Source organism: Agelaius tricolor, unplaced genomic scaffold (assembly GCF_023055355.1).
Source record: "Agelaius tricolor isolate 1412-34295 unplaced genomic scaffold, bAgeTri1.0.p SCAF_19, whole genome shotgun sequence".
NCBI classification, from domain to species: Eukaryota; Metazoa; Chordata; class Aves; order Passeriformes; family Icteridae; genus Agelaius; species Agelaius tricolor.
Genome location: NW_027269279.1, coordinates 12,090,368 through 12,117,919, shown reverse-complemented (window position 1 = coordinate 12,117,919; position 27,552 = coordinate 12,090,368). Strand labels below are relative to the sequence as shown.

Here is a 27,552-nt window from a genome sequence, read left to right as displayed (position 1 = left end):
CATCCTTTGCTTTAAATTCTCACAAGTTTAGTGTGTGGTGACTTTGTCTTCACGTTCCCTCCCTGCTCCTTTCAGCTCTGATGAAGAGAATTAGCTTTCAGTCTGTATCTCCTCCTCTGCTGTGTTTCCTGGGAAAGCAGGGGAGAGCAATATGCTGTTTTCTCTTTGAAAAGAGCAGTTAAAAAAAAATCAAAAAAACAAACCCAACCCTAAATAGAATTGTGAATTTGTGGGGAGTGTGGAGGAGAAATAACAGAGGCTATTCAGAAACTGTTCCTCTTGTTAAAATAAACCTCAAGTGCTACTTGCTCACTGGTTCAAAATGAAAATAAAGTTTCATTTTTTTATTCTGAATTCTAAATGTAAGAACATTAGTATGAGCTACTACATCTACTCAGGTTGTTACAGCTTTTTCCCACTCTATTTCCTTGGGCTCGTGTAAACTTCCTCTTACTTTGGACTCTGTATATGTGCAATTGTTGGAACAAAAAATGGCTTTTGCCAGCATATATTGATTCATGTCTGCAGCTTTGTTCTCTGCAGCAATGCCCTCAGTCAATATCACAGAGCAGAAAATGTAACTTGTCCATGGCAGAAACTGTTGAAACTGGAAAGGCAAGAGACTGGAATTAGAGAACATTCTAAAAAGCTGAAACTGCCTCTTACAAGAGTTTCAGTTCAATGTTTAGAGCACTTAAAGCTATGTTATTAGAGTGTGGAAAAGTCTTGCTTTAGGTCTGCCTTTGGTTTAAGTAAGGCTGGTTTATTAAACCAAAGGTCTTTGGTTTAAACAAGGCTGTATCTGCATCTCTTCTCTCATTTGTCTCAGGAAGGCCCCAGATAAAGGGCTCACATTAAAGGTGATTTCCAGACCAGGAGCTGGACAGTGTAGGGCACACTGAGGGTGACCCTCCCAGCAACCAGAAAACAGAGAATTGCTGTTCCCCAGCTGCTTTCTCGTAGCTGTGCTGGAGAGGCAATGGTGAGCTGTGGGCATTGCTGTGCCCAGGAAGGAAATCAGGGATGTGCTGCCCCTTTGTTCCCCTGAATCCACCCCCAGGCTGGGTGTGCTGCCCTGGGCAGGACGGGTGGGCTGAGGACCATGGATCCTCAGCTGCCGGGAGGTTTCTCAGCCAAGCTTTGTGCAATCAGGGGCTGTCTTTTCATGTCATTGATAGATTATTCAGCTCAATCCTTTTGAAAGATGAGGACAGAAAAATGATAATGAAGACAGATGTAGTTCTCCCAGGATATTGTAAAGGTGGAATCTAAACTAGTAAAGAGTTTGTGTTAATATAGTTACAAAAAGTGATTATAAGACATGGAGAGCTCCTTAAATAAAGGAGTTCCTTAAATAAAGGAGCTAAACCCATGCCAGTCAGATGTATAATATCTGATGAGGAAAGAGTTCCCTATTTAGATAAAAAATAATTTCAGAAAATGATTGTCACATATGTTGATATTTAAATGCACATTTTCCTATTAAGATTTCTCACTTCTCTGAGTTTTCCTTAGCACAATAAAATAACAGAATACGACTGAACAAATCCCACACATTTGTTCTTTTTAACTCCTTCAGGAAGCACATTAGCACCATTCCTTGGGTGAATTAACTCAGATTTCAGTCATGCGGCTATTTAAAAACCCTGTATTGTTTTACAAGGAGCAATAGACTTACCTGCCTACCAGGATAATTTTTTTCAATGTAAAGTGTAAAAGGAGCTGTTGTAAGATGGGTCCCTGTGTGATGCCTTCAGTCTCTTCCCATGCTCAAGATGTCCCCTTTGTTTTCTGCCTAGAGCCTCAGAGAGAAAACCGAGAAAATTAAACCAAATTAACAACAACAACAAAAAAAAAAAAAAAAACCAAAACAAAACAAGAAACCAAAAAAAAAAACCCAAAAACCCCCTTGGAAATTTATATACTAAAGAAAAGAAAAGCAAAACTTAGTTTTTGGTGGTTTACACTTTGTACTTCTGATTAAGGGTGCTGTTAGAAAATACATTTGACTCTACTAATAAGATTTAATCAGGACAAGGGCTCTGAATAGAGGAAATATTCTCTGAAAAATCTATGGAAATGTGAATAATTACTTTTCCTCAAAGTTCAGGAGAAGCAGAAGGATTTTTATTAAATATCACTGTCATAATGCAAGATCATAGAGAGGAAATAAGATAAAATCAGCTGATTTTTTTTTTTTTTAGTGAAAGTCCTGCTTGGGACTGTTATACTCATTTGCCTGATTCTGTCACTTCATCTTAATATTGGCCATGTCTAATGATGGAGTTATGCATATATGTCTCATTTTAGTGATGGATACATTTTTCAGCATAGTATTTATGAAGAAGTTTCATTTAGAAACCAAAATAAGTTTCTGTCTGTACATGACTGGAAGGAAGACTGGGGTGGATGAATGAACCTGTCCAAGATTACAACCAGCTGCACTTAGGAATGAAAAATTTATCAGCCCCTTTTCATCTTTGCTGTGTATCCACAGATCACCAAGAGGAGGAAGAAAAGAGTTTCCCTCTCTGACAGCTGCTTTCTCAGAAGCATTATTTTCTGAATAGCAATGTTTGATAGCAATGGAGAGTGGGATGTTGGAATGTGCAGTGATGGGCTGGCCTCAGCTGGCTGCCAGACCCTCCCCCAGCTGTGCTCTCCTTCCCCCTCTCAACAGCACAGGGGAGAAAGGATGGAAGGGGATAGAATACAAGAAAATAAAGACAGTGTAGAAAGTGTTGTCACCCCTAAGGAGCTGCAGCTGGGCCAATTATCAAAGATCAGGAGCAGGCCTGACTTTAACAGGCCCCAGCTGTAAGCAATGAGCAGAAGATGCTATAAAAGAGTGGGGTGGGTGGGTGAGAAGGGAACTGGAGTCAGTGGCTGCTTTGTGAAGAGGAAAGAGTCAGTGCTGTGAGGAGCTGCCCATGAGAAACACCAAGGTATGGAACTATTGTGATAAGGAGCCAGCAGCATGGAACCCCTGGAATAGGATGACAACAAAAGGAGGATGGAAAAGCTCCTGGCTTGAGATAGAGACAGGGACATTTTGTGCCAATTGCTATCACAGGCAAAACAGACTTGACTTGAAAAATGAATTTATTTGCTATTGAAGCGCAGTTAGATGGTTATAAACAGAGGTAGGACCTAAACCACCTTCCCCCAACTCGTCCCCCATCTCCAGCAGGAGTGACACAGGGATGTGAGCACCCGAGGGCTGGGGCTGTGGGGTCACAGTGAACTCAGTAAACTCAATATTCTTTGTGTGTCATCTCATCCAAGTCCCTCATGCTGTCCATGATTGTGTGCTCCTGCCTCACAGTTGTGTGGAATGCTTCATTCCTTATGTGCAAACAGGTAAATAAAAACATGGAGTGTTTTAAAATGATCAGAGTATCCAAACCAAATTGAAGGTGCGCTGCAGTGTAAGCAACAAACTCTCTGAAAGCTGCCAGTGTAGACCAGGTTTCGCATATTTTGCTCTGCAGACACAATAAATAGAAAAATATATGAGTAAAGGTCTGATCCTACAGAAACAAATGGCAGACACTCTGATTTAAGTGGAGCTGGGTTTTCACCTGTTATTATTCCATAGCAGACTTTAATCATCAGTGTGGTTTTATCCATGTTGTTGTGTGCATGTATGCATATTTATCATTTTCTCAAGTGATTCAGACTTAGACCCATACCAGCTCAGCCCTGTGGGGTTTGGTCATTGACCTCAATAGGTCAGTTATATTTCTGACATCAAAATTCTTGTTGGAATTGCAAAATGGCTTAGGCTAGCAACTTGGCAATAACTATTATTCCTAGATAATAGTACTCCTAAATTGAAAATATAGTTGCAAAAAGTCCCTATTGTTTTATTAGCTCACATATTTAGCCCTTGAAACAGCTTGGGTTGATTCTGATAGGGGAAATACACATTTCAGGTTGCAGAATTACCAAATGGATGTAAAATTGCAGGAATGACCTAATGGCTGTAATTGTTAGGCCACTGTTGTGCAGTTGGAGTTTTATTTTGTGTAATCATTTAAGCTCTGTCATACTGTGTCATTTATCCTGGAGGGTTTAGAATCTTCCACTGTTTACTCTGATGATTGATCTTAGCTGAAATGAGTCCATCTCTGGGTGAGCTGGTAACAGCAATATTAGCACATTATTTTGAGAGAAGAAGTAGTCATGTATCCAACCAACCAAAACAGGGGAGCTCAGAACCATTGGCATGCTTGCCAAAGCTGTAAAATGCTCAAGTAGGCAAAGTTTTGTTTGTTTTTTTTGTTTTTTTTTTTTTCCAAAAGCATAGCACCCTGAAATTTTCAATAGACTAGAGCTGTCCTTATTGGTAATGTGCATTGAGCCAACCATGCAGCACCTGTGGGTTCTCTCACCTCTGTGTAGACTGGGTACTGAGATTTGACCCAGTGGGTAGAACACCACCAGTGCAATTATTTCACTAACTCCTCTCACCATTTCAACTGAGGCTGTGGTTTTTTTTGCCATCTAAGTAATGAGAAGCAACCCTTTATTTCAGAGGGTCAGCATACCTGCAGGATGAGAAAACAGTGCTTCAAGAGTAAGGCTTTTGCAGAAGTAGTGAAACTGGGCATGAGATTGGCTCACTGAAAATTTTTATACGAAAGAAAAAATGCTGTCAATATGTGGCTTTTTATAACTAAAAACAGGGGAAGAAAAAAGCCCCCAAACTTTATCAAAAGTCTTTTCCAATCCTGCCATGCTTTGCCTTCCTTTGACGAAGCATTTGGCATACTTGATAAGATGATGTATTTGGTACAGGTTCACTTCTGATAATTGCTACCAACCTCCTTAACCAATGTGAAGAGTGCCTTCCTTCCCCCTCCCCTCTGTTCTTGTGAGAGACTAACCTCAGCTGTGCAGGGGTTGGTGGCATTTGCATGTGGAAATGCACTAATATGGATGTTTTTCTTTGTGTGTGCATCCTTGCAGTGTTGTATACCAGGATGGATTTTATGGTGCAGACATTTATGTAAGTATTCATTGATGTGCATGCTGTCCTTGTACATTACCAGAGTCATTCTTTTTACAAGTTTGCTGCCTAGCTTGACTCTGTTTTGTCTATTTACCATCCCTTGCCTGTCAGAAAGAATTGAGAAGAATATCTCTCACATTGGAAGACCTTTCTGTTCATTACATCTATCATTGTTCAGTGGAGCTGAATTAACTCTTCAATCAAATGCTGAATGAATGCAAAAAGATGTGAAAAATGTGTGTGTGTGTGGAGGGGCGTCTCCCTTCGTAATTGAAGTTCAAAGAAAAAAGAAAGCAAAGCACAAACATTTTTTTGCAAATGCCCAAAAGCTCTTTTTAAAAAATCAAGGCAAGCTGAGTATTACTAATACTTGAAATATGAAAGTACTTCATGGAGAGATACAGGTTTCCCAAATCCAGCCAGCAGTGGGGATGTGTAGGTGCCATGGTGATAGTGGAGATAATGGCATATAAGTTTAAGATATGGCAATATATTGTCTGTAATCTGAGTAGACTGCCAGAAATTGCACTTCTAGAATCCACTCATTTCAGTTTAAAGGAGATGGGCAGAGACTGCTCACAATATGGGTGGGTCATTTGTTAGGAAAGATTCATAGTCCTGGATCCATCATTATCTCTGCACCTAGTTGTTCACCTATTGCATCTTAAATGATATGTTTATTTTTAGTTTTGCTGTTTTTTTCAAGTTTTTTACATTTATACATTGTTTTTTCTTGCCAACTTTTTATCTTGAATGTGTGTGAAGTCTCCATATGTCTGAGTATGCAAGAGGTTTCAGGGGGTTGAGGCCAAATTTTACTCTTCCAAAATTCTTATACCTGATATGTAGGTGTAAAATATTTCGCTGATAGTAAGCAATATTTGCTTTTGTTATTCTTTTAATAAGGCAGTCTGGTTCTAAGTTACAGGTATCATCTTTGTTTCACCAGACAACTTTCTGGAACCTACTTGTACTTTTTCAGTTGAGATAAAATGAGACTGATGAGTTGCAATTTGTATCAATATTAAAAATTAAATAGGCAATGCTAGGAAACATCCCTTGTGTTCATTATCAGCAATCTCCTAGAACTATTCCCAAGGGAACAGATTTTTGTCAGTAAGTTTTATATAAAGATGGAAAACAATTTGAATTTATGGATGAAGTAGGTTTTGTTTTTCCGACGGAGGTGGAAAGGCTGATCCTTATCTGAAAATTCATTTGTGCAGCCTAAAAACATATTTAAAATAAATCAGCAAGGGTTCAAGTCCTCTCCTTATGTGCTTATGTAGTCAGTGATGTTATCAGTAAGATATCATTTACAACACAAGAATCACCCCTGGCTGAAGGTTTGCTCACGCCAAATGAGCGGCTCTGATCTCACCCAAACACGCTGGGGCCCAATTTCTGAGCTGCATTGGACACACATTGAAGTGTGGAATTTCTTCAAGTGTGGTTTCCAATTTTCACGTTCCGTCAAACCATCGAGAGTTTGCCATCAATTTTGCTCCGTTTACCAACCCAGAAATCTGCAGGGCCACAAGACATCCTTTCAGGAGGGCTTGGGATGGGAGGATAGGTGGGAGCTACATGTTCCTGGAGCAGTTTGTAGGTGTGGAACCCACTGCTGCTGAAAGCCAGGAATCCCTCATTGGTGATTGACAATATTATTTTTAAGTGGCCTCACACCCTCTCACAGACCTCAATGTTTTGTTTCCAAATGGAGAGTGGTTTCAATGAGAAAGATACTGAATAAATTACTAATTTCTAGTATAGCCACAGTTTTGTTGCCTGCATTTGTTGTGTGCATTAGGAAAAAGAATAACTACACTGGTTTTCACTCAGCTGCAGCCTTGCATTTCTGATTGCATATCTTAGTTCTGTTAATGCAACAGAATGTTTCTCTTTATAGCAGATGACAGAATTAAAATATTCTTCTGGAAATTTAGTTTCTTTTTAATATACAAATCCTTTTTATTTTATAAATATTTTTTCTTCACATTTGTGCCTTCTTGCATAAAAAGCATTTGAGGGGAGGGAGAGAGAGATAGAAAAAGAATTGGCATAAATCAAATGAAACCTTAAAATTCACAGTGTATTAGTTCTTAGTGCAGCAGTTTGCAGCAGACCAAGTTATTTATTAAATCCCAATTGTTTATGACATAGCTCCACTCAGCTTTTCATTTTAAGTGCAAAGCTGAAGCTTTGTGAAATGACAAATGCTCTGTGAAAAAAAGGAGAAAAAAACATTTAAACAATGTAGGGTTTAATGGTAGATTGGAGGGAAAGGAGCCTTAGAAATACCACAGAAAGCAAAACAAGAGGCACACAATAGTGAAAAGCCAGATCAAAAATATGCATTAATGGGTACATCAGAGTGGGTTTCATCCTGCTCTGATCACACTGGGAAGCAATTGATGGACTCTGCTGTTCTGTGCAGAACTTGGGATCCACAGAGCCTCTGGTGAGAGAAACCACAGGTTTAGGGGAAGGGAGGGGAGACACTAAAAGATACTGGATGGGTAAAAACTGCAGGGTGAACCAAGAACAGCAAATATCCAGAGCTGCTCCAGTGGAACAGAAGAGATTAGGAATATAAAAATAGGCAGGAAGTACAGTCTAAAGTGAAAAATCAACAGCTATGATTCTAGATGTAATATAATATATTCTATATTTAATATGATTCTATATGGAATGTAATAATCCTTCTGAAATAGCTGAGCTATTGAATTCCCTTTTAAATGTGCCTTTCAGTAGGAAAAATAAAGGAGATTATTAGGAAGTAAGGAAGACCTTTTAAAATTAAGTATTGATTCACTAAGAGAAAAAGTCATTAAAAGAGAATTAAAGTTGCCTGCCAGCAAATATAGAAGTTCTTAGATGAAGATTGACACCTGTGAAAATAAGAAAATACACTCCACAAAATGAAGCAAAAAATAGTAACAGTCTCAGAAATAGGCAGTTAGAATAATAGCTCTGCTTTATCTTAAATCTGTTCCTTTTTTTTTTTATTACCATTGTCATAAAGAATGTTTTCAGAATATGTCAGTCATCAATCCACACCTAAAATGTGGGAAGGCTCAGAAAATGAGGACCTTCCCCACCCTGTCAGCACCAGCTCCAGCAGCCCCAGTAATGGTTTAACCATGGCCATTGGTTTAACCATTGGTTTAACCATGGCCCCAGTAATGGTTTAACCATGTCAGCCTTACTGCTCACAGCAAGGTTTTCTAAATCCAGGATTCTGCACCTGTGATACTGCAGCTGGAGAGAATCCATGGTGAAATATACATGTATAGGTTTTAATTTTTAATTTTTTTTAATTTTCTTTTGAGCTGCTGGACAAGAATAAGGCAGATTTTTATAGTCAGGGTACAGAATGAGAATATTTCCTAATAGCTATTGCCATCACCTTAGCTCAAAGCCAGAATGCAGTTGGGGATGGAAGGTTTATTTATTTCCTAAGGAAAAAGCAGAGGTAATGATCTAACCAGCATTCCCCTGAGCCCAGGTGGAGTCCCTGGAAGCCATCTGGTCCCCTCAAGGGCACTGTTCTGGGGTGAAAAACAAGGATTTGCAGATAGCACTGAAGGTTTTCTTTCAAGAGCCAAGGATTTTTTGTGTTTGCCAGTGGAAGGGTGTGCCATTGCATGCCCTGTGACTCACAGAAGCAGAGCAAGAAGAGGAGAAGTTACTTTGCCAAGGGCAAAAGGGTCCCCAGGGAGCAGTGGGTTGTCCTTTGCACTGCTCTGTGTGCTGGAACACCCCATGATGCCTTTTTCAAAGTTTGGCTAGGTAGGAATGAAATGTCTTTTGATCTCATCTTTATTTGTGAGGTTAAAAGTACATTCACCAAGGTACCAGAGCAATGCTGGTGATTTATTTGGCTGGGATTAGTGCAGGTGGTGCCTGGATATTTTGCCAAGAGTTTTTCTGAGGCAGCAGCTGCCTCTGGGAACACAAATATATAGAAATACCCCAAACCTTGCACACAGGTCAGGTCCACGGTTTGAGCCAGCACAAATTGGAGGTGGATTATTTATTTTTAATTCTCCCAGTCGAAGTTGTACTCAGTGGGCAGAACAGACACTGTTTAAATCTCAATTGCATGTGAGTGGAGGAAAATGAACTGACACTTTCTATATTCTGCAGCTCTGAGTTTAATTCACGTAATTTTTAATACCATTCTTCTATTTGTAGTTAATAAGGCAGGTCTAAGTCTCAATATTAGAGAAGGTTGGGAACCTTGATTAATTTATGGTCACAAAATACTGAGAGAGATCCATGAGTGAAAGGAAGTATAGGAAGTATAAATTGAGGAAAATTAACTCTCAACTTTCATATGAAATATTAAATATGTAGATAATAGGAAAAAAATACTCATCATTTAGAGTCACTCTGTGGTTCATTATATCTGAGATCATGAGAAGAAAGTGATTTGGCTATTTTTTGAGGAGGTGCACACATGTATATGTGGTTTTGTAATTTCTAGATTCTGTCTGGGTAAGCTTTTGTGGAAATTAGCCTTACTGCAGATATACACACTTTATTTAAATATTCCATTGTAATCAGTTTTCTGTTAATTTCCATTTTATCATATCTTACTCAAAATGAGTGTGATTTCCTTCTAAAACTGATTAAGTTTTCCCTATAAAAATCACCAACTGATCTCTGACAGATCCCACTGCTCTTCCTCTGTTTGCTTGAGCTGGAGATGTACAAAACATTGAGAGGGAAATTCTCATGAATTGCTCTGAGGAATTTGCCTAAATTCCTTCCTTACACCCATCTTTCCATCCTTCCTTCCTCATTGAAATCATTCCATTTCTGTTCCTTTTTAGAGCAGTGTTGCAGAGCCTGTGAGTGGCAATAAGTTACCACAGCTCTGGGGTAACTTTCCACTGATGGCAAAACCTCACCATGCCGGATGTAGGCTCATGTCAAATCATACTGATACTCAAATAAATGTGTGAGAAAATGGCAAAAGTAGTCCACCAGCTGCATTTTATTTTCCAGATTCAGTCACAAAGTCATGGATAGTGATAGTATTGTTAATTTTTAAAACTACTTAAGCTGCTGTAACACTGTTTTATCATTGTTCTGCAAGTAGCAAATATGGGGGCACAGATAAGGCAGTAAACATTTTTTTCATTATGGTATCTGAATTTATTATTTTCAAAATAAGAATCCAAAGTCAGGTAGTTTCTGCTTGGATATAAATATAAGAGGAAAAAAAGAATTCCTAAAACATTTCTAATACTTAGGAACTGTAAATTGTTAATTTTAAAAATGTAATATTACATAATTTTCTTCTGAGTATTTTATTTTGCAATATAGTCTAAAGCATGAGGATAATTATTATAATGTTACTCAAGAGATGTAGTGAAGATTACTGGTGTATTCTCCACCTAAAGTATCAGCCAAGTTCAAAATTAGAGAATAATTGTGAAATAGATCTTGTTACAGAAGTTGAGTTCAGGGGTTTGAACTGGAATCCCACCCCAATTTCCAGTGTAAAGTGTGCCTCCAAGTGTTTTCTTCCTTCAGTAATCAAAAATCACCTGAAGTAATTGAAGTAAAACAATGAGAAAACTTGGTACAACACCAAAACTGCAGAACACAAGCCCCAAAAAATAATTTGCTTAAGCATATTTTAATGTGTAATTTATGAGAGTTTATTTTAAAATTATGAATTCATGACATGGGATAGTAGGGAATTAGGTTTTCCCTGATACCCAAATACATCCTGCTTTTTTTAGTTCTCCAGAGAATGCAGGCAAATTCAATGCCTTCAATCTCTTTTTATTTGTATTGCTTCACACTCATTCTTGCCAGGGCTCTCATAAATGCCAGACTGATTGCTGAATCCAAAACATCTTAATAAAGTTCACAGTCGAGCTTCATTGTTCAGCAGAAATTCTTTGAAAGCAAATCAAAATGTAAGCATAAAAGGAATTTAGCTCTTGTGTTTAGGGAGCAAGAAAGGGTCTCTGATCACACTCTGACCAATTTTGGGTGATAGTTAAAGGAAGGAAAGGAAACCAGTCCTCACAGAGCCCACCAGATTTCAGAGCAGCTGCTGTAGGAGCAGCCTGTCTCATTTTTCTCCCATTCAGAGCTGGTCATGGTGGCCTGTTCTCAATTCCATGCTGTGGTAGGGGCTGGTGTGTGTGTGGAGCTGGATTCTCAATATTGCTCATGGTTCTTGATTCCATGCTGTGGTAGGGGCTGGTGTGTGTGTGGAGCTGGATTCTCAATATTGCCCATGGTTCTCAATTCCATGCTGTGGTGGGAGCTGGTGTGTGTGTGGAGCTGGATTCTCAATATTGCCCATGGTTCTCAATTCCATGCTGTGGTGGGAGCTGGTGTGTGTGTGGAGCTGGATTCTCAATATTGCTCATGGTTCTCAATTCCATGCTGTGGTGGGAGCTGGTGTGTGTGGAGCTGGATTCTCAATATTGCTCATGGTTCTCAATTCCATGCTGTGGTGGGAGTTGGTGTGTGTGGAGCTGGATTCTCAATAATGCTCATGGTTCTCAATTCCATGCTGTGGTGGGAGCTGGTGTGTGTGGAGCTGGATTCTCAATATTGCTCATGGTTCTCAATTCCATGCTGTGGTGGGAGTTGGTGTGTGTGGAGCTGGATTCTCAATAATGCTCATGGTTCTCAATTCCATGCTGTGGTGGGAGCTGGTGTGTGTGGAGCTGGATTCTCAATATTGCTCATGGTTCTCAATTCCATGCTGTGGTGGGAGCTGGTGTGTGTGGAGCTGGATTCTCAATAATGCTCATGGTTCTCAATTCCATGCTGTGGTGGGAGCTGGTGTGTGTGGAGCTGGATAATGCTCATGGTTCTCAATTCCATGCTGTGGTAGGAGCTGGTGTGTGTGGAGCTGGATTCTCAATATTGCTCATGGTTCTCAATTCCATGCTGTGGTGGGAGCTGGTGTGTGTGGAGCTGGATTCTCAATATTGCTCATGGTTCTCAATTCCATGCTGTGGTGGGAGCTGGATTCTCAATATTGCTCATGGTTCTCGATTCCATGCTGTGGTGGGAGCTGGTGTGTGTGTGGAGCTGGATTCACTTGGAGTGGCTCTCACTTTTGAATCAGGGGTTTTAGGAGTGGACAGCAGGACAAAGAAAGAGTTGGACACCCTGGTGAACAGATCCATGTCAGACTTCAGATCTGCCAAACAATGCTAGACTGGATCAGGAAAACAAGTTCAGTATCTTCCTCATATCAGCACTCAGGGAATAAAAGGGAAAAAAAGGGGAGGGGAAACGTGTCTTGTTCCACAGAATCACCAGGTTGGAATAGACCTTCAAGACTGAGTCCAATGCAACCCCAACACCCCAACTGAACCCTGGCACCCAGTGCCACTTGCAGGCTTTTTATAAACACATCCAGGGATGGTGACTCCACCACCTCCCTGGGTAGGCCATCCCAATATTTAGCCCTCAAAAACCCGGAGGGGAGAACAGGTAAATTTGTAACATCTCTCACCTGTCTCACTTTGACAGAGGCCAGCCCAAGTGTGCAGTTTGAATTTCTCTCCTCTCAGGCTCAGTTTGTAGCTGGTGACATTATCTGATATCCAAAGGCCTGTGTGTACATAGCTGCAGCAGTGTGTGCCTGTTGTACATTTTGGACAGTGATAGCCTTCTGCTGGGTTATAAAAATGAAATTATCTGAATTGGGGAGGTGTTTTTGTCTCACTGCCTCTGTGTGTGCCCAGAGGAGCACAGGAAAGCACGAGGGGGTGTAGGAGATGCTCATTCCTGCCTGATCCCAGGGCTTGTGTGTCACAATTGCTGCTGGCAGGGAGCTGGACAGGAGCAGGGAGGGACACGTCCTGTTGTCTGTATGAGCACTTGAAAAGAAAAGAAATCAGAAAGAATAATCATCAAATAAGCTGACAATTCAAAGCCTGGAGTTTCTAATGAGCTGTCAGTGTATGTAAAACTTGTGTTTATTCTTAGGGTGATGTGGCATTGTCAGCGGAACGATTGATTTCCAAACCCAACCTGCTTCAAACGTTCAAACCCACTAAAGGTTTACATGTGTTAGGGATGAAAGCCATTCTGCCAAGCTGAGTGGGAGAAGGGGAAGTAGCTTGTAAAAGTAGTTCAGATTGCTTTGCTGAAAAGAGCGAATTTTTATTTGCAAAATCAAACTAGAAAACCCACAAAAGTTATTGCAGTAAAAATGTTCTACTGTTACAGTAAAGGCTGGCACATCGTGGCCTATTCTTCCTGCCTCAGCACAATATCTGGGGTGAATACAGCCTTCCAAAAAAAAAAAAAAAATAGGAAAGAACCAATCCATTAAAGCAAACACTTCAGCAAAAGAGTGAATTTTATTCAAAGCTGAGTGAGCTGATACTGTCTTATTCAGCTCTGTGTTAGGGAGGGGTTGGGTGGGGAAGGCACCACAGCAGCCCCTGTCCCAGAGGGTGCTGGGGGGAGAATTCTAATTGGGACGTAAATCGTGTTTGTGTTATCAGCAGGGCTGGGCTGGGGCTGTTAATTGGCATGCTGAGATCATTTGGAAATGGTTGATATAACACTGTGGTCCATTGAACAGGAAGCTCTGCTGTTTTCACAGTTTGATAATCAATGCATCACTGCACTCAATTCCTTTCCAATGTGTGTTTGTTTGTCCTGTTTGCTTAATTGAACAGCTGGAATTACTGTTACATACAACTGAATGTTAATTCATGGAAGAGAATTTTGCTTCTTCATTATAATTTTATGTTTAAATTGGAAACCTATGTAACATTAAGTGTTAATTGAGTGCACAAATTCATAGGTTTAATCAACCAGGCATGATAAATCATATTTTGTACAAAAAAAGAATTGATTATTAGCTGAGTTTGTCTTTTAAGTTTAGCACTGCTTTTTGAATATACATACACATTGTTCATACGAACAATTGCTGCTTAAAAACTTGGAGAAGAATCCAGCAATGTCTTATAAAAAAAAGCTTACACTGATCAATAGAGTTCATTGCTTTCTCCTGATCTCTGGGACAAACCTTAAAAAAAATTTGTGGTGCTCCATTTTGCTTCACGATTCACCGAAATATCTTCCTTACCATTTCACTGCAGTATTTCCTATGCATTTAACTGAACTGCAGCATGACTGTACTCTTTCCATCATTGTCAAATGTTGCAAAATGTGCTGGAAGGTGCCATGGCAATGCAGTTAGAGCGTGAGTTTGTGTTTCAGGGTGGTTATGCTGCCTACCGGTATGCCCAGCCTGCCACTGCCACTGCAGCTGCCTACAGTGACAGGTAAGAGCTCCTTTCCTGCTCACAAATACTGGACCAGTGGAAGTTGAAGTTGATTCTATAAATTTGCCTTGTTGAAGTCTCATAACTGTCTTGTTGCTCTGCAGATAATTGTGATCTCTAAAGCAGGCTGTTTTATTATAATCCATGAATAGCCATAAATTGAGAGACTTTAGGCCTTAATTGAGAATCAGGCATGAGATGTGCACATTCCCAAGCTGTAGATCATCCAGTTAACGTCTGTGACCCTTGTACAATGCAGATAAATAAATGTACAGATTCATGATGGTCTGCTACTAAGGATCATTATTTGTCTTAGGAGTATTATTTCAGTTGATTTAGAACCTTGAACCCATTGAGTGCCCTCCATTTTCATTGACATTGTTTTTGTCAGTGGAAATTGAGAATGAACTGTGTCTAAGCTTGAACTATCCAATGCAAAATAGCAATTTTTTTCCATTTGCTTTTTTCCCAGGCATTTGATTTTTTTTCAATACTTGAAAAAAAAATTCTTTTGCTTTGTATTTTTATCCTCAAAATGTAAACCACATTTGGTGGAAACAATATCAGAAATGGGAAGATCATTAAAATCTGCACATTCAAAGACTTAATTTTTATCAAATAAGAGTGATGTCACATATATTAGTGTGTGTTCTTGAAAGATGGATGCTGGAATCCCTTAGAAGTCAATGTCTCAGTTGCTGTTGACTTCAGTAGGAACAGAATTTTCTCAAATTGCATAAAATTAAGTCTTTGCAGTGTGTGGACATGATTTTGTAATGAGAAGGAGGATTAGCCCACATTTTCCTCATAAATTGCACCCTTAAAATCTGTTCTATCTTTAACGTTTTTCAAGTCCTAGAGGAGTGTTCCCTTGTAAAGGGAAGGTGTATTTGGTGGCAGAGACACACAAATAATTTACTTCATGATGGCAGTGAGAAGTAAGGTCACGCTTCTCAATACCTGATACAAGAAAATTTTCCCTTTGAATCATGGAAATAATTTCTTAAGCCTTAAATACATATTGAAAAAAATTCTTTAAATGCTAAATTAGACAGTGTTACAAATGCTTCTGTTTCTTAAAGAAATCAAGAGATTAAGAAATTCTAGTGCACAATTTCTTAGATTGAAGCGCTGTTCATGGATTCTGTATTTTTAGAACCAAGTCCCATGGTATGAATGTTACAATGCTCTGCATGCATATTTGCCTTTCAAGTGCTTATTCTGGGTAATGAAGATATATTTTTTTAAAGTTATGTGAATAAAGTAATTTGCATGTATGGCTGAGGCATGCTGTGTCAGACAGGTAAGCAAGCTACTTTTTATTGATTTTGGGTCAGTGATATCAACTAGATCTGTGCTGTGTGCACTTTGTTGGCAATGTTCTATTTCTACTTAGGGGAACCTGCACAGGTGAAGTGCTCCTCAGTAGTTTCATTTCATTTCCACAAAGGTTTGTCAGCATGTCACAGCTCTAGGGTTTTTATGTGAGCTTTTCTGTAATGCAAAACAACTCCTGCTTCTAAAAGCCTACTAAACACAAAGGACCAAATTCCAAATAACCTCCTGTGGTGAGCCAGGTTTTGCCAGCTATCTCTCAGGTGTCCCTGGATCATTTTATAGGCTGTTTATTTCTATTAATTAAACCTATGCATTACACAGAGAAACTGAACAATATCAAGCTGAATTTTAAATGCTTTAATTATGGATTGATGTTACCTTCTCATAAACCAGATCAAAGGCTGTAAGATAAAACATCAGCTGGTCACATGTTCTGCTATGGGCAGAGAGCCAACACCACAAAGAGTTATGCTGCCAAAAAGGTAAAGGATTTGTTTAGGAAGATAGTGTTCTTAAATGCTGTAAAGAAAGCTGGAGATGGCTTCAGTAGTAACGCAGTTGTTACAATCCTTAATTAATTTTTTGAAAAAAATTGTCTAATTTTCAGATACACTTTGTGTATAATTAGAATTGCAATGACCTGTCTTTGCTTGCATAACTTTAGATATCTTAAATGAATTTTATATCTTTTGGATTTTTTTAAATTTACTTTTCTTTTTAAATGCGGTTAACCCTCATCTTCAATCTGCTTCCCCCAAATGAATATGATTTCTTGTCTTAATTACAAATCTCATAACTGAATTTCTTTATGAGAGAATCCCAAAACTAGCATTGAGAACAAAACAAATAACAATCTGCTCAAATATTTCTTTGCACGTGGGAAACTATGTGCAAACATGGATACCTCTGATTATTCACAACTACAGTTTGTTTAATTTGATTACCTTTTTGTTCATTTTAAAATTAATTTAATTTAGCTACTTTTGTGAAATTATTAATGTTGAAGGTGCTGAAGTATACTTCAGTACCACTGCTTGTATCTGCTCTTCTCAATGTAATTATCATCTGCTCTCCTCTCACAACACTGAAGATTCCACATCTCCTTACACACTTACTTAGTGTTCATATGAGCCCCTATTTAATTTAATTACACATGAACTGCACATACTGCTTGTATAAAAAATGATGCCCAAAGAAATTGAGTACCACTGAAGCAGTGACATATAATGGAAATACTACTTCATACTAATTTTAAAAATGAGGAAAGCTTTGGTTTTTTTGGTCACCACTCATATCCATTATAAATTGCAATGTTCCATATTTGAAAGGCTTCTTAATTCAGGAGATGGAAAGAGGAAATCTTTAGATTGGAGACATGTTTTGGTAAATTAAAAATAAAGGTTAACAGAAAGATTTGGGACTGCAGAATCAATAGACCAAGTCAATTGATAATGATCAGTGTGAGAGGGCTCTATTTGAAGAAATGCAATGGTATCCTTGTTTGTCACAGTTGGAAATGCTGCTGGAAATAGGCAAGGAACAGATATACAGAGGAGATTCAGGTGGCAAGGAAATAGCATTAAACCAATCCATGAAAACCCCTAAGTATTTATTGAGACAGATCATGTACTCCTAAACCCAATTTCACAACAGGGGTAGGTCTGGCAGATCTCTCCAGTCATTTTTTAGGATCACAAAACAAAAACCACCAAGAAACAGGTACACTTTGTTTTATTTATGAAGCAATACAATCACTGGATACAAATTCTGAATTCAATTTTTATATTGTGTGATCTATCATATATTAAATTGCATGTACAGATATGAAGGTCTTTGCAGAAGTGGATCCAAAAAATTATGTTTAACTTGCCAAGAGTTAAAATATTTCTGATAAGTTTTCCAATTAGTGTAAGTCCTAAAAGGGGACCTATTGGTCTAAATATATTTATCAGTCTGGAACTTGCCTGGCAAACTCTCTAAACTGAGCATATTTGGAAAAACATAATTGTAAGGATGTGCAAAAGACACTAAATCAGATGTCAATAAAATGTTTGTACAGCTCTTACTCATCTCTCATGGAATATTAAAAAAAAAAAAAAAATAGTTGTTAGATTTCTGTCCAAGTCTGAAGTAAGAGAAACTAGCAAGGCCATCCAGTTTTGTGTTCCTGAGGTAGAAGGAGTCGGAGCATGGCAGTGGGGCGTATTGTCATTTTGTCATTGCATGTTCACTTGGTGTTGCTGGTATGTCTGTAATGCTGTACTGGATTTGACAGATCCATCACATAGCTCAGTGAATGGCTTGCTTGAATTAAGCCTTTGGGCAGATTTATTCACCTTGATTGGCTATTGGTTTTGTGTTTTATGATTTGGTTCTTGCACCTCCGATGGGAGTGAGGGATTGTTCCTTTTTTGGCGCGTCCGAACGTTGGCAGCGGTGTTTGTGCAAAACGTGTCTGGGAGTGCAGGGAGCAGAGCCCTGGCTGGGAGGGAGGCAGCCCTGGCTGGGAGGCAGAGCCCCAGGCTGTGCTGTCCCCGTGCAGGGCCAGCTGTGTTTATACATGGATGGTGCTGTATCCATGTATACACACACCTTCCCATCCATCACACACACACACACACACACACACACACAGGATGCTGCTCTGAGCACCATCCCCTTCTGCAACACCCAATTTCAACCTCGCTCCAGACTATGGGGACATTCCCACTGACCTCTCTGTTGTCTGGATTAATTCCCTCATCACTGGAAGCTGACTTTTTTTTTGCTTTTTTTTTTTAAATAAAATAAGGCATATTCAAAAATAGTTTGCACGTAACACTTTCTAGTAAAAAATATGGTTTGTTTTGTTTTGTTTTTTTTTTCTCCCATTATCAATTTGTGTTATATGTTCTGTGGTTATACATAGGGTTTTGTGAAATTTGAGAGAGAAGGTTTTGTCATACAGAAGTTATGTATCTTCCAGATCTTAAATCTTACTCCTGATAAAATCCTAATATTCTAACAGTTTAGATTTTTAACAAGTCTTTGTGAAGTATTCAGTTTTTTTAAAGCAGTAGTGTCTGCAGAAATACTTTAATATATTTTCCAGTTGTCTTTGGGCAAGTAGCTGAGAGTAATACTTGATATTTGTGCTCAAATTATCCTAAAATATAATAGGTACAGGTTTGATTTAATAGTAAACATGCTCATTAAAGAATGAAAATTTAGAATGAAGAGTAAAAAACCACAAAATATAAATTGTGAGCTTCTTTAGCTGAGGGGAGTTTTTATTATGTTGTGGACTATATAATCTTGTATTTTATGATTAAACAATGAAAAACCACTATATTTTTATTCAAATTATTTTCTCTTGTTGAAGATTACTAGAGATATATAGTAAAAATTAAGGTTTTGATTGCATATAAAATATAATAGCATCTTGAGCTAGAATTTAATTTTCCATTAAATAATTTTACAGAAGCATAAATGTTTTAAAATCTAGTACCTCATTCATTTCATGATTGTGCCTTCTTAGATTAAGGACAAAGAGCTTCTCTATACAGTTTCAGTTTCTAAAGGAATCAGGTTGAAAGATGAAAAAAAATTAGAATATAGAATATAGTGGTAACTTTTCAACTTCCAGCTGGAACCTTCCAGCATTTGTGTATTTTGCTATCCCAGTGGAATCCTAAATTGAAAGGTTTGGAGGATGATCCATAAGGAGGAATTGTACAGCCCATATTTTAGGTTACTCAAATTCTGACAATGGAAAGGTTCAGTTAGCACCTTGACTGGCTACAGAGGTTGTGCTTAGCTTTTCTAACAGCATCAGAGAATGTATTTAACACTTCTTCTGCTTAGGTTTGATGTGGTGATGCTTTATTGGTCTAGTTGTTTGGTTTTTTTTTTTCCTGGACAATCCTGTATGTAGCTAAAGCTTCTTTATTCCCTATTATTGCAAATAAAAATCAAATTATTGGCTTGGCTGTTAGAGAGAAGCAGTGGGTTTGGCCATCTACCTCTTAGAACTTTATGCCTGTGTGATCTCTGGCAAACTAGAGGGTCACTGGAGTCATGTCAATATTTCATAATTCATTTTCATCCCAGTTCATTCAGAATTTTGGGGATGACTGGAGTATATGACTCATAGTGTAACCATAACAGTACCTTGCTGTGAAGAGTTAGAAAGTAAAAGTGGGTGAATATGAATAAAGAAAATGTTATAGGGACAAAAAAAATCATCAAAGCGTTTGAAATTCCATGAGCAGGGACTTTCATTTAGTACATTTTGACAGAATTTCCTGAAATGAAAATATGTTGCATAGAGTACTTCACAATAATTGAAGCATGGCTCGTTCTAAAATATTGCAGATATGACATTTTTGGGGGAGACTCAGCGAGTCACATTTAGGAAAACATTTTAAACAATTCCATTTCCTAAAAACGTCATCTTCTGCCAGTTCTAGGAAGCTGTTTTGATGTTTGAATACATTTCTCTTCTGGGTGGAATTAACCTGTTTGGTGGTACTCTGAAGGCTTGATTCACCTGTGTGTAGTTTGACTGTTCATGTAATATCCAGGAAACTGCTGAAACTCCTCCCCCAGTTCCAATCTGAGGGGATACAGTAGTGAAAAAGCTCAGTGCTCCTGCCCAAAATTATGGCAAACAGCAATTATTAAACTTTTGTTGTGTCAGAGCTGGTTTCATTCATACCCTGCTTCTACTTCTCTTACTTTTAATCTCCATTCTCACTCACTGCAGTGTCAAGGGATATTTTAGGAATCCCCATAGACAGGGAAAATCTTGGCTTTTTCTGTGACATCCATGCTAGAAATCCTGAAGAAAAAGCTGGGAGAAAAGGTAGAGGTAGACTATAGCCCAGATTTCCATACCTGTCCTCCTGATGTGCTCAAAGCTTAAGGTGCTCAGTTCTTTTGCTGCCAGGTTCTTCTTGAGCATAGGGAGAGCTGTTAAATGCTCATCATGTTCCCAAAAATAAATAAACAAATCAGTGCACCTATTCTGACATTTACATCTCAGTTTCAGTATCCTCTCTTGGTTTATCTCTCCAGCCTATGTCTGGTTATGTAGCCTGACTTTTAACTTGGGAGTTCCTTATTCTAATGTAGAAGCTCATAGTAAATAACTCTCATTATGAATATATTATTTAATGGATTTTCATACCTCTTCCCTAAAAGGAGGGAGGGGAAAGAACTGGTTAACATTTCTAAAGTAGGAATTATCTCATTTACTAGCTCATAAAAACTTCTTTGGTCTTAGAGGCTATTGGAAGAAATTGTGACTTGAAAGTTTTTCAGTGTTGTACTCAGCAGAGTGGATAAATACGGAGTTGGGGAGTTACTAAAACATTGATTCCTGATCCAGCAGACCAAAACTGTTCCAGTCCATTGGGTCACTGCCTGTGACAGGAGAGACCATAACAGCTCCTTTGGACATGTCAGTGGCTAATTACACACTCCTCAGGTCTCAGCTCATTGCCTTGATAGAGCGCAAAGAGGCAGATGAGAACGGGCTCCAAGTGTTGGCAGCCTGAGTGCTCTAAAACCAAGGAGGAATTAAGAGCATTGTGCAAGAGGAAGAGAAGATCAAGGAATAAAATGTTATTGCTAAAACTGGGATGCCATGGATAGAGTCTGTATGGGTTAGTGCCATTTGCTCTGTGCTCTGGCAAGGTGATGAAGTACTAGGAGAACAAACTTTAAATAACAATGTTGATGAAATTAATCAAGAAAGAGACAATTTACACTCTTGCATGTTTTTACTGTAGCATTTCACACCTCCGAGGAGCCCAAAACATTTGATTAGGTATTTAAATAGATTTTTTTTTTCATATTCCTTTGGGCTTGTCAAGCTGCTGATACTCTAAGAACCCACCTGAGGCAAACATCAGATTGTAAGAATACTGCAGGAGTGGGAATAGAATGTTTATCCACGTATCCTAAAGACATTTTTTAGTGAAAAATGCTGTAGGGTGTTTAATATACATGCATTAAAAGAAAAAAAAAAGTAAAGTAAGGACTTTGTGTGAGCACCAAACATTTACCAGCTTCTAAAGTTCGTTTTGTTTTTCTTGAATGAATTCTTAAATAATCCTAGCAAGGTTCTCGTGTATATGGTATTTTAATTAAAACAGGAAAAAAATTATGCTGTCAAGTAATTTGTAAAGTCATTCCAAACTTAATATAATGTAAAGGGAAAGAATTGTTATTTATAATTGCTGAAGTTTATAATTTCACCTCTATATATTAAGAAAGTTATAGTGGATAACATGGTGGTTACTAGTAAACTGTAATAATTGCTATGAAATCAGAAACAAATATAAAGTATGTTTTTGAGGCATTATTTTAAGGATGCCATGATATACAAAAAGAACAAATCCCCCAGTTAAATAAAGGGATGTTTTTCATGTATTTTAGTGAATAAAATACTGATTCTTTACGCAAGGTTGACTTAGAAATCTTCTTTGCCCTAAAGAGAATAAACAATATGTCCAAAATACAGTAATAAACAAATTTTTCAAATATAAATATTAAGACTTCAAATATAGCCTTAATTTAGCAGTCCTGGATCATAATGACATCGATTTATGTTGCTGACATGGAGCACTTCTGAAATAGAATTACTGCACTACTTCCTCAAGTATTTAATTTAAGTGCCTCGACTGTGTTAATCACACTAAAAGGCCAATAATTGCAGAGCAGTTCTGCCACTGAGATTGGTATGAATTCTGGTACAGATGCTGTATGCTATTCAGAATTTCACCTATTAGGTTTAGGTTTTACTTAAAAATGTCCAGATTTACTTAAAAATCACATGTTCCTTTTGCAGATGAATATTCATCTTTAGACTCTGTATATTGCATTATTAATAGCAAATAATTTCATACTAGGTATAATATACTGAATGACCATACATCAGAAAATTCCACTGATGCAGCAGGTGATAGGAGGTAGACCCAAGTCTATCCGTATAGCTCTGATTAAAAAAAAAATAAAAAAATCAGGAAATAAAATTTTTAGATCTAAAATATGAAAGGTGAGAGACCTGCAGATTTTCCCACTGGTTTTGATGCAAGAAGTTGTCCACATTGTGGCAATATATTAAAAATAACTTGTTTGTTTTGGTTTTTTTTAACAACAGTACTAAGCTGGAAGGTTGCATGTATTTGCTAGAAATTTTCTTTATACTGAGGGCTGGTGGAAGGACAGAGAAGGGGGCTTTGTATCCAAGACATTGCCATGGCAGAATTATTGTATCCACCCTGAGTGCAGGGTGGACGTTCCTCCAATCTGCTTTACAGCATCACTGTTGGGCTGTCCTAAATGGAATCTCTGTGTTCCAGAATTTGAGTGGGTTGTTCAGCTAGCTCACCATCAGGGCTAAAATAAAAATGCCTGCCCATCTGCTGGGGAAAGCCTGAGATAAGAATACCAATTCTGAGAAAGCACCTTCTGTGGACCATTCTTCCCTTTAGGTATTTTTAATCCCTTTAGGTTTTTGGGTTGGTCAGTTGGTTGGTTTTTTCTCTCTAAGTAAATGAAATAATGCAGGCATATCACTGGGCTTGGGGATGCACATTTCCATTGGTTTCTAAAAGAGCTGGGGGTTGATTTTTTTTTTTTTTTTTCATGATTTTTGCAATTGCAGAAGTACTTTTTGGTATTAAAATAAATTATTTCTGGTCACGAAGTTGTGTGATTGGTAGCAGGACAACACTTAATGAGAGATTTTGTTCCTTTTCTCTCTCCTGCTGTCTTTGGCACTGAATTTTGGTAGAGACATCTTGTCATTGGCTAAAGCACAGAGAAATGTCCTGTACTGAGCACAAAGAGGACGCAGATGAGAGCAATGCAGAGGTGGTGAATGTGGCAGGGCAATGAAGGGCTGGGCTGAGCTGCCTGGATCAGGGCTGTAGGGCCATTTGAGACACCCTGGAGGGACCTGGGGAGGTGAGGGGGACACAGCACCTTCTGCAGTGGCAGCTGAGCCCAGGCAGATGGACGAGCTCTGAGCTTTAGTGCTGTCTATGCAGCAGTGGTTAGAGAAATGGCTGCACTTGTTTCTTTTGAGTCAGGCTTTTCCTCTATCTGCTTCCAAGGCCTGCCTTAAAATTTCAGGAAAGAAATGGTCAGGAATGATGGATGTAGGGGAACATTATTTTGTGATGGGGAAAGCATCACTCAAGGTAAAAAGCAGAGACCTAAGTGAAAGCCAAATATCCACGTCTTCTTCTCTGTCTTGGCATCATCGTTGGTTAGGTTGAACGAGAAATTCTGCAGAGAAAAAGAACCTGACATTGAAGACATTAGTCTAATAACCTTCCTAATGCACATCAGGTCAAACAAGTTACTGTTAGTGTTGTTGAAGCTTGATACCACATGAATTATTTATAGTTTTATTCTTATTTCATTCAATATATCATAGAGGTATGGCTGTGAAGTTGTTTAGTTGTCTTTGTGTTGTGATTCAAATGCTATGGGTACAGTAATGTACTTTGATCTTACAGTAATGGGAATATAAAGCATGATAACAGCAAAATCAACCTTCTAATTATAGTTATTATGCTAATATTAAAAAGTTTAAATTCTTTGATAGCCTTGATATTTAAATTTAGGACACCAGCAGGAAAGAGTTGGGAAGGACTTCATAAAATGATTATAAAGGGGAACTTTGTCCATCCTTGAATATTGCAGAAACCATTAAAGGAGCCAGCAGTCAGCTATATTGAAATTCATAGTGAAAAAGCCCTCAACATCAGAGTCCTTACAAAAGCAGCAAAGTCTTGACATTTAGAGCACGAAGGAAATCTATAATAGCTTTAATAATATAATGGAGAAATATACAGATGTACCCTGTATAACTGCTGGGAAAAACCTTTGCTGCATGGGGATCCTTGGGGAATTTGGTGTGGAGCAGCTCCAGGAAGGGAAGTCAGGGCTTTGGGTTAAGCTGCAGCAATTTTATCAGCTGAGATTCTGATCTTTGAGTTCTATATACTGGCCTTGTTTGTCAGTCCCATGGTGGTCCTACCAGAAAAAGTCAACTGATTAAATATAGTTTAAATCTTCCCACTGTAACTTCTGCTCAATGTTGTGTTTGCCTTCATCCTAAATTTTGATGTCCTGGGGCTCTGCACTGTTTTCAGCAGTTGCTGTATTTTTTGGGTGGGGGTCTGAACTTCTGTGTTAGGCAAAATTATTTCTGTGTAGTTTTGTTACATTTGTCAGCAAAGCCCAGAAATCCAGGTCTACAAAGCATAATCACTGTATATGAGTGGGTTATAACTTCTTTTACATTTCAAATTTCCTAGAGCCAGTGTGATTAATTTCTTAAAATCCCCTTTGACCTCTGGTATTCCGTTTTAAGGAAGCTCTGTGTGCTGAGGAGGAGGGATTGGAAACTTCAGGGAGTCATGGGTGAAAATTAAGTGTGTGCCAAAATTTTGTTCTCAGTCATGTGCTGTGTGAAACACTGGAGAGAAGTCCAAGTGCCACCCAGCATTTTAGGGAGAGGAGAGGGCACACAGAGCACTCACTGGCCCTGTGTGTCCTGCACTGGTTTTTCACCCCTCATGACCCAGGTTTATCAAGTCCCAGACACCTGGGAGCTCTGTAGCCCTGAGGAGCAGCAGGGCCAGTGACTGCAGGAGGGAAAGGGGGTGGGAAGCTGCTGCTTTTCAGGGAGTGGGGACTGGTGCAGACACAGAGCAGCTCCTCCTTCCCCAGGGTGGGATGACTCCATGGAAACTTCTGGAGGAAGCACTCAGGGTAGCAGTTTATTGTGAACTTAGTTTGGAATTGTGTTTCATGATAGTTACATCCCCCAAGTCATAAAAACAGAAGTGTCTGAGACCCATTCTCTGAATCTCTTTTTATCTTCCACTTGCAGGTTCTGCATTTTCCATTAGTAAAGTGGGTAGATCACTTATGGATCAGGTGTTTCTTCACAGAAATACTTGTGTGTATTAGGCAGCCATAGAAAAGACAAGGCTCAGGCTCCAGTGATTAAAGAATTTAAGCCCCTAAATATATATATATAAAATCTCTATTCTATAGCATGGCATGTTTTCACCAAACAGTTTCAAGGAGAAAGCAAGCATGTAATGTATTGGAAATGGAAAAGGTCTGCTGGATAGAAAGAGCAGGTGCCAAAAGAGAGAGGTTGGTTTCTGTCAGATGTGGGGCCCTGGGGGCACACATTTGTTACTGCCAAAGGGACTACAGGGAATGGAGCAGAGGAAATTACAACATATTCAAACCTTTGAAGATGGTGTGATGCAGGTTCAATAACTACCCCAAAGGAAGAAAGCACATCTAAATCACATAATAGTACTTCTGTTGTCTTCCCCTTCTGTTCTTGTTTGAATTCAGGATATATATCAAATGTTTAAACATTTTTTTTTTCCAAAATTTAAAACCATCTTTATTACCACACTGGTAAAAAATGAGTTAGTTTTCAATTTGCTAGAAGAGATAAAAATTGATAGATGGGCTTGAGAGAAGCAGTAGTAGCAGAGTGTTTGCCCTTGGGAAGGAGCTGCTGGGATGGAACCCGGCCATTTGGAGTCCCAGCAGCACAGATTCCTGACCCACACTGTCTGGGACACACCAGAGGGCTCAGACTGCCAAAAGGTGCCATTCCTGCACTTAAAAGGATTGCACTGAGCCCAGGGTGTGAGGATCTGGCAGGTTGGATATATCCAGCATTCAGGTCAATGTATTTATCGTGTTATCCTTTCAGGTTTGTTTAGTTTTTTGATTCTTTTTTCTTAGGCTCTCACAGCCAGTAACAACTTTTAAAATTTTATTTAAAAAAGTTTCTTTTATTTAAATCAGTGTTCTCTTTTACATCTGAAGTATTAACCAGTGAACAGTAGAAATTTGGTCCTAGACTTTCACTGTTAATACACAAATTAAATTATGGAAGTGATTCTGTATCTTAATTGAGCAGGGCTTATTGTATAATAAAGTTGGGTCCGCTTACAATTCCTGCACCTTTTTGAATCATTTCAAGTGTAGCAGTGATGAGGAACACTAAACCAGCCTAAAATGCATCATGAATTTTCATCATATCTTCCTTGTGAGGTTTTCAAGCCTTGCATGCTCGACAGAGCTGGTGCAGAATTTGCTCTTTAAAGGGAACACTCCCCATTTGCAGGGCACTGGGCAAGGTGAGCTGTCCCTGGCACCTCTGCTCCCCTCCTGCCTCAGGACAGAAGGGATCTGGTGTCCCACAGAGCCACCTTCCCTCCTAAGGACTCCCTCTGGGGTTGCCCACACAGAGGATTAACCCTTGCTGCAGCCATCAGCTGTGCTGTCTGTGGTGCTTCTGATGACCAATTTCCCCTCTCTGAGTCTATGCAAACAACATTATGGAATTTAGCTAAATAAATCCTGCCAGTGTAAGGGCATTAAAGCCATCCAAGTGCTTAAGAATTTCCAGGAGTTGCTACAAAACCCACCTAATTAGTTATAAAATATTGAACTGGCTTATTGGACTCCAGCCTCTGGTCTTGTCATTCTCACAGTTGCTATGCTGACCGATATGTAACTTCATATTTTTAAAAGTTATGTGTGGAGTTATGAAATTCATTTTACAAAAGCAAAATATTTTCTTCCTATGAAGCAGTCTAACAAGAGATGTTTATAGTAGTTGTTATTTTAAATAGGTATCACTTTGGGTTTATTTAATTTTTTTAAAATTTATTTTTTTGCTCGCAGTTAGAAAAGACTCAGTTAAAAAAGAGTAAGATTTCAGAATAGTTTAAATAATATTTTGTATTCCAAAGGATAAATTGCATTAGTGTTCTGGGGTCTTCCTGGAGGTACTAGCATATTACTCTTGCAGATAATTCTGCATTTTAACATCTAAAAATAGAGACTCTGTGGCTAAATGTTCCAGTGTTC

General features: G+C 38.7%; 1 protein-coding gene across 43 annotated transcripts in view; it reads left to right on the top strand.

Moving 5' to 3' along the window:
• RBFOX1 (RNA binding fox-1 homolog 1) overlaps positions 1-27,552 on the top strand; it is a 1,203,461-nt gene that overhangs the window by 1,158,479 nt on the left and 17,430 nt on the right. For 39 of the 43 annotated variants that reach the window (XM_071444294.1, XM_071444285.1, XM_071444280.1 and 36 more), the window contains 2 exons: positions 4,972-5,011; positions 14,240-14,304. The exons of 1 other annotated variant lie outside the window; for it this stretch is intronic. In XM_071444294.1, the coding sequence (XP_071300395.1) occupies positions 4,972-5,011; positions 14,240-14,304 (105 nt within the window). The remainder of the gene's footprint in view (positions 1-4,971; positions 5,012-14,239; positions 14,305-27,552) is intronic. 3 more of the 43 variants (XM_071444293.1, XM_071444292.1, XM_071444289.1) reach the window with 1 other exon arrangement.